Raw genomic sequence first — 10,660 nt, forward strand, 5'->3', positions numbered from 1 at the left:
GTTCTTATTTATGCACAGGTACTGTATATTAAATAAGTCTGTCTTTTTCAAGTTTTTAAAACACATTTTGACATAGTTCAAATTTGGATTTACGCTTAGTTTTAAATCAGCAACATGTGATTATTTAGGACTGAAAAACTTGGTGGCATTGAATTATATTTGAGAATTATTATTATCAATGAATTCCAGCCTCTCTTCTTGAATAGCTACCTCACTAGAGCATAAACTTCCTCTGCCACTGTTTCCTGTGGCAAAGAATTAATATCGGTTTTCGCCAGTACGTCAGGTATCAGTAGTAACAGAGCAAAGCCAGAAAAAAAACCCTGTTTATGGCCTTTGCTCAGGAAATTAAACCACCATCTAATCAGTACAGAAAAGCATTGAATCTTTTTATCAATATTAAAGCTAGGCTCGGAGATCTTGGAAAACTAGTGTAGCAGAGGGTATCAAATTTATGCCAAGAACACACAGGTCAGTCCTGGCTTACAATTAGGACAAAAGGCAGATAGTGAATTACATTGAATCTATTGACTTATTTACAATAATAAAACTATTTCTTTTATTTCCACAAAACTCTAAAACCAACAATGAATAGCTCACACTATAAAGTTAATTAGGAAATACAAAAAACTCAAATTAGTAAAGCAAAATAGTAAATCAAATTAATACACAACTCAAATTAACCAAACCAAAGTTACTAACAAAATCCAAAGGGTAAACAAACAAAGCTGTAAATCCTAAATACTGCTAAGTGCTGTGCATTCATTAAAAGTGGCTTGTGCTTCTATGTGGCATAAAATGCGGGTTAAAGTGCTTTCTGTTTGACTGTTAGTTAGAGCATGCAGTATTTTATTTATTAAATTCTAAAACAAGAAATGAGCATAATAGAGCCTCAGTGGCTATTCCCCTTTTTTCTATTGTCAGCTCCAGCCACTCAGCGAGCAACAAAAACTTAAGACGGTCTCTTAAGTCCTCATCAGAGGCCACATCTCTGCAGAGGACTTCACCCCCGGCACACAACTTTAGTGCTCTCAGACCCCGAGCACAGCCACGCGACTTCCCCAGCGCTTCTCCTGTTTGTCGCACACCTGTACCTAATAACTAATCAGGGTAGGGAAGACGCTGCCTGCGTGCGGTGCGTTCACAAACTTGCAAGTGTGTGGGAATTTTCTCAAATACAAAACCATCCGGTCACACTAGCATGTAGCACGAATGTAGCATCTCCCCGAGGCTCCGCCCAGCTCCCACCCCATTGGAGGAGCTCCCGTTGGGAGCGAACGCACTGGACGCAGAAGCGCGGCGCGCGCGGAGTTTGTGATCGCCTCCAATGTTATTAACCTTTCTGACTGCCCGCACACAACGCGCATAGGAGCGCAGCGCGCCCGCTCCCCTTCGTTCTATTTTTCACGCGAGCGCCGAGAGCGCCTTGGCAACGCGCGCGCGCACTGAACCAGGGCCAGTGCACGCCATTGAAATGTACGCGCAGGGGGCTGGTAGAACGGCGAAGGGATTTGATTGGTTTCTTAAGAGCGGTCCCTGCCTTCTGATTGGTCGGAGTTTTTACTGTCCTATGGCCGCTACAGTTGTCAGATTTTTTCCGCACCTTTTTCCGTCCACATAATGTATTGACTTCTCCCAGGGGGCAAGGAGCGTTTCACTCAGTATGACAAAAAGTGCTTTTGGACAGCATCGTCTACCCGAGCTTTAACATCTACCCTCTGATGTGGGTGGCCTGCAGCCTGTTGCTTCAGTACTCGCTCCCTGGAACCGTTTTGGGAGAATCTCCCCCACACTATCTAAAAATATTTCTCTTAGCGCAGAAATTAAAACCACTTTGTTGCCTCGTGAAATAAGTTTCAGTGACATCAAATCCTGTGTTTGAAGTTGAGTCTTCACAGTCAATCTCACTGTAAACCCGAATATTCAAAATAATTAAATAGATTAAGTAGAGTATGCTCAAAGTTTTAGAAAAAGTTGTTCTGACTTAATTATATTAAGTTTGTATAACATGTTCTTGCTTTTGAGTGTCTCTAACTGATAACCTTAGAGTTAATTGAACTATACTTATATATAAGCACGCATAACTCAAAAACATCGCTTAAAGTCAACTTAAAAAAAGTAATTTAATTACATGCTATAAAATCCTGTTATTTATATTGTTTCAAATACGGATAATTAAACAAAAAACATTGTCTTTGTCATATAAGTAATTTAACATTCCAAATCAATTACGAAAAAGTGTCATATGCATAGATGATAGTGAAAGAGAAAGAGCATTAATTTTATTTTTTTTTTTTATTTTCATTATCCAATCAGTTACTGTTTTATAGGCTGTGATTACAACTGATTTCTATGATCAATTACTTATGTGTTGAAGGCAATCCAGAATTTTTTATTCCGTGCACTGACTACCACGACAGAGGGTAAAAAAAAACAAACCAAAACAAAAAAAACTGCTGCTGAACTGAACTGCTGCTCTGCTGCCTTACTCAGGAATAGATGCTAAAAGCACACACCTTTTCTTTAACTGTAATGAAAGATTCTAATTTTGTCATTATTTAATCTTTATTATTGTTTCTGATAATTGAAGTGGCCAGACACATTTAGAAGGCTGAACAAGGAATTTGGAATGTTAAGTTAGTTAAAGTTGTTACTTAAGTTGGTTTAGACTGTGGCCGCAGTGGTTAGCGCTCTTGTCTTCCAGCAAGAAGGTCCTGGGTTCAAATACCGCCTGGAACTCGGGGCCTTTCTGTGTGGAGTTCGCATGTTCTCCCTGTGTGTGTGTGTGGGGGTTCTCTCTGGGTACTCTGACTTCCTCCTCACAATCCAAAAACAGGCATGTCAGGTTAACTGGTCACCCTAAATTGCTCTGAGGTGTGAGTGAATGGTTGTCTGTCCTAAATGTCAGCTGATTACCCTGCCTTTGCCCACAGCACCTGGGATCGGCTGCAGCTGCCTGCAACCCCAAAAGGGAAGAAGTGGCAGAAATGAGTTTTGTGAGAATTAGTTAAACTCCATTTTTGGAGAGGCATGTTTTTTAGGAAACAAACGCAGTGTATTTGATGTGATCGTGATCTGTGTACTTAAAACATTGATAACACAAACAAATACATTTTGAGTTAGAGGAACATGTAATGATTTGGTTTTGTACTTATTTTTCTGAGTTCTGTGAATTTAATCCAGTTTTTGGAGAACTTAAAACTTGAAGTCAAAATAACTGACAAGAATTGAGTTACCTTAACGCAAAAAATGTAAGTACTACTAACTGCAAGTCTTTGAGTTGAGCTGAATGTTTTGTTTGAGTTAACTGTTATCAAACAGTACAAGTACAAGTCAATAACCCTTTTAAGTTAAGAGAAATTTTGACTTTTAAGTAAATCCAACTCAAAAAAATTGAGGGAATCATTTGCCTCAATTTTTTTGAGTTCTGGAAACTGATTCGGGTTTACAGTGCTGCTCTATCGCAGTACTGCGCCTTGAGCTGGGCAACAATGTGAAGAATTGAAATCCGGGCAAATTCCTTCCAAAGAAAGCCCTGGTTTTGTTTTTTACTCCCATCAGTGGCAGCTTGGACTTCCCACCTCTGCTTCCGATTCATACATCTTCATTTGATCACTGAGGCCTTTATCATTTTCTTTGCAGTGAAGTGCAGTAGAAATTAACTTAACTAAATTAAGTTTGTGCAATACAATTTCTATCATTTCAGATGTTTTTTTTTTTATTGAAGCTATACATTTTCACTTCACAGCATTCAGAATTTTCAAGTTAAACCTATTATAGATTTCAGAAAATGAACAATATTAACACAATGGCACAGTCCGAATGAACCTAGTTCTTTGAAAAACCAAGTTAAATCTTTCTGGAGCAGTTCAACTTAAACACAAATTTAATGCCACTTATTCGACTTATTAGCAGAAAACTGACAAACACATTTATGTAGTCATAAAGTAAATATGTAACTACAGGCTTATCACACAAAATTTAATTACTCACATTACAAACATTAAACAGTGTGAGCCTGTTACTTAACAGTTCGATTCTTGGAGTGATTATGACAAACTCTAAGATCATCCTCTTACTTTAAAGTAGCGCTGTACTTATTCTTCACTGCAGTCACAGTGGAACAAGATGACTCTCAGGGGGAGGCGGTTAGAAAGAGGAACAATATTTGCATGGCCTCAGCAGTGGGTCCTGGATTGTCACATGAGAGGTAGGACCAAATATCTGCATGATTCACTAGCTGAAATCAGGAATTTAAAGCCATGAGTCCAACAGCTGCTCCTCTGCTTTACCTCTCAGGTCATTTGTTGCTGCAACAAGTGCAAAAGAATCACCCTCCCAGTCTTAAGGCCAGTACACACTACAGGATTTTTTCAATCTTCCCCGATTCAGAGACCACACACTAGAACACAACAGAAGACAGATCACACCCGATCTTCTTCTCCTGATCTTCTAGTATGTGGTGTCCTGTGGAACAGACCACACACTAGCAGATTCTTCATCAGAGAATCGGCTCCTCACTCTTCCAAATCTCGCGTAGTCAAACGTGACTTTGTGCGGTTTCCCTTCATTCCTGTGTTTACTTTCATCTCCATTAATAATAATCAGCGAAGAGTTCATTCCCTCTGTACATTCATTCATATCGGCTTCGTTCTTTCAGAGGTCCATAGCATAGTTGGATCATCCTGTCACAACCATGAGTGAGTGAGTGTGATTGAGTGTGTGATAGCAGTCACCTGGTGCCTTGGGCTTCGGGGATCTCCATGAGTGTACTGGTTGTCAGTTCATCTGCGTTCATGCTGTGTTCTTTAGATGCCTGTGCCTCCATGTCTGTGTTCCTGCGTCTCTGCGATTTCGGATTTTGCTCTTGCTGCAGTCTTACACCGCCTATTGTGGACTTTGTCCTCATGTTCTGTGGCTTCTGTTTTTGTTGGACCTCTCCCCTGTGCTGCAGCTCCTCCATGCCGCAGTGAACCTTGGACATCATGCAGAAAGATTTTTGGTTTTTGCACTTTGTTTCCTGATTCGTGAACAATGAAATGAGTTTTTCTAGCGTGTACTGTGGTGTCTGGCATTTTGAGTCCACCTCTCTTAATGAAACAATGGCCTGGCCGAATTTCGGACCTGGCCAGCACCCAGTCTCCTCCTGTTCCGCTGTCCTACGCAGCCCCCACCTTCAAGAGCTCCTACCTCAGAGACCCTCACCCTTCCTTACCTGAAACCAACTCTGAGAGGAGCAAGGGGCGTGAAGACCAACGCGAACATGAGGCAGCAGCAAGCAGGCTTCTGTCTATCGGTCTGGACAGCAGGTCAGTTGCTGAATATGTGGAGGAGTTCCGACTTGTGGCAGCTGAGAGTGGGTGGGATGAGTTAGCCCTCAAATCTGTGTTTGTCGCGGGGTTTGGTGGACATTATTCAGGATGAGTCAGCCATATGGGAGAAGATCCATAATTAAGATTCTCCGATATCCTTGGCCATCCAACTGGACTGTCTCCACGAACACCGCAGGAGGAGGGGTAGCAGTCTGGTAAGTCACTGCTCTCAGTCCCTGTCAGCCAGCCCCCAGTAAGCCTGTCCTGTCAGCTTCCCATGCTTGGTCCTGCCCTCTCCTGAGGTGTCCCCGCAGGCTCTAGCCTTCCATGCTCCAGTGTCCCGTGTTGTAGCCTCCCATGCTCTAGTGTCCAGTGCCATTCCTGTTCGTGCCCTTCCTGCACATCTCAGCTTCTCCAAACACCCCAGGGCTACAACGGCAGTGGCCTGTCCCTCAGATTCACATGGAGCAGATAGAAACTCAACATACCTTGAAATGTAGTCGCTATAAAGAAAGCACACAGAATTCTGCTTTGAGAAATAAAGGGAAACTTTATGCAAAATGTACATTTGTGATGTGCTGGTCATGTGATTGTAAATACTAGAATTTCAAACATCTTTATTGAGCAGAAAAAACAGTACAATATGTATGGCTATATCTGAGGGATCAAGATAAAATATACCTGTACCCTTGGTCAGTAAGCAGTTTAAAAAAGGAATGCCACCACACAATCCCTTTCCAAGAGCACACCAACAGGAGCTTCCATTCAACTGGTGGAACTGTCTGGAAGTGGAGAACATGTACTTCAGAGAAAGTTTGGATGTTCAGGATACAAAGTAAAAATCATTTTTGCTACTTTACACTGTTTGCCTTACATTTCTGAAATTGTGAAACAAACAACACATGATTTACACCACAAACAGTGGCACGTTAAGAGATCAATGCGATAGCAGGTAAGTGACGGGTGACAAAAAATGAAAACGAAAATCTGCAACAGCAAACATGGAAAAACTGAGGAAAGCTGCAACAAGTGTTCAGTATTCAAAGGGTTGTTTGTGGATAAAAACACAAATATTTTTTCTGAAGATGAATTTCAGTTGTTTTAGTGTTCTGTTATATTTAGTGCTGTCAGTTTTAATCGCATTGATCGCAATTTAATCGCATTGATCGCAATTAATCGTGATTAATTCATGGAGAACTGTCAACAATTAACTTTTTTAAAGTTGAGATTAATTGCAATGAAGAATCTAATCCTCATAAATTAGTCCCAATGTCAGGAAAAAAAAAACACTATTATCCTCTAGTTCTTTTCTTTGACCCAATTGGCAGACCTCAATGGATTAATCACGATTAAAATTGACAGCACTAGTTATATTATAATTCAAAACATATGACAAACATTTTCTTTACTGATACAACATGACTAAAAATTACTATTCATTGATTGGAATCTTTTTCAAGGACCCAGATAAACTGTGGCTGCAACTACTGTAACTTTAATCACGATATGTGTTTTCAATAAAGTTTAAAAGGAAAAAAAAATAAGGCGGAACTTCTTTTAAGGGCGTCTGAATATTTGCGTTACAAGAGTCATTTGAGCTTAATTTCTTTTGAAGATTTTCGTCACTCACACCGGTTTGACTTCATGTCTTCTCGGTGGAAGTTCTTCAGTTTCCGTATTTTAACGCGTAAACCGTCGTTTGGTGGAGAAACATGACGAGAATGTTTCGGCTCCACCTTAAAAAGAGACACGTTTCTTTCATGGAGGCACGAGCTGTGGTCGGACTTTCTGATCGGAACCGGTGGAATCTGCTGGTTTCTACTGGTCTCTGTCGATCTCTGCTGGTTTCTACTGGTCTCTGTCGGTCTCTGCTGGTCTCTGTCGGTCTCTGGGGTTCAGCATGGATTTTGAAGCCGCTCAGGCGGAGCTGAAGCTGCTGCTGGGCAGAGTGAATCCCGCAGACGTCCCGAAGCTGTTGGACTGGATGAGAAACTCAGGTAGAATCTCCCAGCGTCTCCACACTTCACCAATCTGAGACGAGAAGACGGAGATTGTCATCTGTGTGAGGGTCATCTTCTCTTCTCTCCTCTTCGGTCTGGGGTTTTGTCTTCTAAATTCACGTGGTGACAGAGTGACAAGCGAGATCTACATTAGTGATCGCAGTACAATCAAACTCGGAATGTAGCGTGTTTGTGTTCAGTTTTGTGTCTTTGTGCATCTGTTTATTTCTGTGTGTGTGTGTGTGTGTGTGTGTGTGTGTGTGTGTGTGTGTGTGTGTGTGTGTGGCCTGCAGATGAGCTGGATGAGCTGCTGCAGGACAACAGGAGAGTGATTCTGCAGAACATCGCTGATGACCTGAGAACCCGCCTGCCCCTGAACGCCATGCTGCCCTCTGAGACCAGCGCCCACCTCAAGGTTCTCCTGACTCCCATCCTCTGTGTGTCTGCATGTTTGTATAGTTTGGATGCTCTGATGCTTATATGTGCCATCCCCTCCTGTCATATGTGTGTGTGAACCCTCAGATCATTTCTTTTGATTTGTCTGTTTGTCGTTATTTTTGTTTCTTCAGCACTAATTTCTTCAAATGCATAAAATACTTGGAATTCCAGGTGATTCTGATGATGATGATGATGAAGGTGATGATAGTGATGAAAGTGTCCATGTGTCAGATGCAGCAGCGGCCTCGGCCGACGGTTCACGTCGACGCTTTCCTCTACGATGAAGACCAGGTGGACTCTCTGTGTGAGGACGGAACGCTGAGCCGGACGTTCTGCCAGAGCTGTGGCTCCACCAAGACCACCCCGCTGGGTAAGAACACGGCCCCCCCATCCCACAACACCCTACAGGGGGCAGTATGGAGTGCGCCGTCATGCCTTTCTCCTCATCCTCCTCTAGACTTCATCTCTCACTCGTTCTCCATCGCCGAGCTTCAGTTCCTCTTCCAGAACGTTCTGCCCGACCTGAGCGGGCGCACGCTGCTCGACGTCGGCTCCAGGACAGGAGCTGTGCTGTACGGGGTCAGAGGTCACCACAAACACATTGTGAAGCGTGTTATAACTGCAGCACGTCCAGAAATGATCAAAAATAAGTCCATTTGACTTGAATGCAGTAAAGCCGCGTGTGATTCGTTCAGGGGTGTGTGTACAGCTCGGCCTCCCGTCTGTTGGGTCTGGAGCTCAGTCAGGACTTCGTCAGGCTGCAGGAAGAAATGCTGCACAGATACGGGATGAATCTCAGGGCTCAGGTGAGGCGGTCTGGACGACGCCACTTTCTTCTGCGAGTGCCACCTTCTGAATCGTATGTGTGTGTGTCTCCAGGTCGTCCACGGTGACGTGTGCACACAGGATGCTCTACTGCGAACAGCCGACGTCCTCATAATGAACAATGTATTCGAGTACTTCATGGAGCCCAGTGAGCAAGTCAGGTGAAGTGGTCCGAGTACACACAGGTCCTACACATAGATGTCAAGTGTCATGGAGAGAAATGAATCAAGAATGCACTTGAAAATGATGCTGTTTGTGTTTTTCTGTGTGTGCAGAGCCTGGAGGTTCATCATGCAGACCTTCAGGAGATCGGGATGTCTTCTCGTGACCGTTCCAAGCCTTCAGGAGAGTCTGAGCGCTTTGCAGGTACAATGTAGAACCTTGTGGTGGTGTGATTCAGTGTGACGCCATCAGTCACCCCCCTCGCTGTCTCTAGCAGGAGGCGCTGCAACCCGGCTGGGTGGAGGAGCTGCCAGTGGACTACAATGTTTACCTGGGCAAAGACGCTGACACCGAAACCTTGAAACAGATCCACCTGTACAGGGTCTTATGACCTCAGATCCACCTTTATGAGGTTGTGTGACTTGCTGTGAATATTGCTTGTGTAAAGTGGACTGAACTAGTTCAACCTGCTCTTCTCTACACATATGGTTTTAGATGAGTCACGTCCCTGACTGTCCCCTAACAGTGTCACTGGTTTTTATGATTTTATATGGTTTATAAAAAGTGTTAAACAGTGCCACACTCTTTTGTACTTTGCATTTTATTTGGCTTATTAGAATTGTCTACTTGAGGAACTTTTTCCAACCGTCTTTGTGGTTCCTGGATGTCACATAGAAAATTTTCTCTGAGGTTTCTAGATTTTGAATTTGTGTGATCCACAGACAGGGAACTCGCTTGTCCAGTGGAAACATTGGGAAGCATTGAATTTGCTTAAATTGATAGTTCTGGAGAACACTCACATCCAGGGACTAGGATAGATGACACATCAATTTGAATTTTTTTACAACTCGGACTTTCACAGAATAACTGCAGTGTGTTCGCTGAGATGCCGTCAGTCAATATATTCTGTCATGATTTAAAGACATTCAAGAACAGATGAAAAACATTTGATAGGTTTAGAATTGCTATTGCCACAACACATCATCAGTAGGGTAACAGTGACTTTGTCACAACGGTCTAATCCCAACTCACGTTCCCTATTAGTGGGTGCACAATCCAACACTTGGTGAATTCAGCTTCACAATGATAAGAAGAGCCCACATCGAAGGATCAAGACAAATCTGCAAAGAATTGAGCCAAAAGTCCTCCACAGTTATGTAACGAACTCATCAAAGGTAGCACAAGATGGTTCAGCTGAGGGGAAAATGATCTTCTCCTCAGGTAGCTGTAGATGGCTTTTTTCTTCTGATGAATCTTGAACATTGGATTAAACTGAAGTAATGCTGTGCACTGAGTGCATCACAGGACAATGGTGAGAGCAATCAGGATTTGAAAAACATAAGTCAGTATTGTACATGATCCTGTGGTTTGCAGACGTACAAAGAGTGAACATGACAAAAAACACAACCTGAGCAAAACTGTTCTTCAGCTGAAACCACAGAGAGTCACCAAGAAGCTCATCATCCATGATTTCAAAGCCAGTTTGGGAGAGTATAGAACAAGGATCTGCAACCTTTTAGACCCAAAGAGCTATTTTTGTGACTTTCCACTATATATGTCAAGTTGGTTTGGAGCCATAAATAAACATTCAACCTTTAAAATGAGGCTAATGCAGCTTATGGAGTTTCATATATAGTTATGATTTACACTCAAAAACTATAGCTTAGGATACACTTATGAAGTTTTAATTACAGTTCAAAACTGAACCTTTTTAAGCATTTAACCAAGTTTCTTACCTGATTTTAACAGTGTTGCTCCTCTTTTTTTTAGCTTTTTTTGTTGACAGTTTTGAAATGTAGCTGTTTTAGCCGTTTTACTCCCTTTCATCAGTTTTGTATCTTCCTTTATTCTCCATTTCTTGTGGTTTTAGCTATTTTTTTTTTTTACAGATTTGCTTGTACCTTTTTAATACAGTTTGAACCG

The 10,660-nt window shown here is 42.3% G+C and overlaps 1 protein-coding gene across 2 annotated transcripts; it reads left to right on the forward strand.

The window, feature by feature from the left end:
- The first annotated feature begins 7,083 nt into the window (after positions 1–7,083).
- LOC115406859 (uncharacterized) lies at positions 7,084–9,851 on the forward strand. Of its 2 annotated transcripts, none has more exons than XM_030117110.1 (8): positions 7,084–7,309; positions 7,606–7,727; positions 7,982–8,120; positions 8,208–8,329; positions 8,446–8,556; positions 8,630–8,736; positions 8,851–8,941; positions 9,012–9,851. In XM_030117110.1, the coding sequence occupies exons 1-8, from the start codon at positions 7,213–7,215 to the stop codon at positions 9,126–9,128; spliced, it is 906 nt and encodes a 301-aa protein (XP_029972970.1). In that variant the 5' UTR covers positions 7,084–7,212; the 3' UTR covers positions 9,129–9,851. The 2 variants fall into 2 exon arrangements, with proteins under 2 accessions (XP_029972970.1, XP_029972971.1); XM_030117111.1 differs by having other exon boundaries at positions 9,015–9,851.
- Positions 9,852–10,660: the final 809 nt, after the last annotated feature.

Source organism: Salarias fasciatus, chromosome 19 (genome assembly GCF_902148845.1).
Source record: "Salarias fasciatus chromosome 19, fSalaFa1.1, whole genome shotgun sequence".
Taxonomy (NCBI): domain Eukaryota; kingdom Metazoa; phylum Chordata; class Actinopteri; order Blenniiformes; family Blenniidae; genus Salarias; species Salarias fasciatus.

Excerpts from the sequence above, each read along its gene's own strand:
- LOC115406859 (XM_030117110.1), top strand. The coding sequence starts at position 7,213 with ATGGATTTTGAAGCCGCTCAGGCGGAGCTGAAGCTGCTGCTGGGCAGA. Across the intron at positions 8,330-8,445 it reads CAGGAGCTGTGCTGTACGGG|GGGTGTGTGTACAGCTCGGC; the intron begins GTCAGAGGTCAC and ends TGATTCGTTCAG. Across the intron at positions 8,557-8,629 it reads GGATGAATCTCAGGGCTCAG|GTCGTCCACGGTGACGTGTG; the intron begins GTGAGGCGGTCT and ends GTGTGTCTCCAG.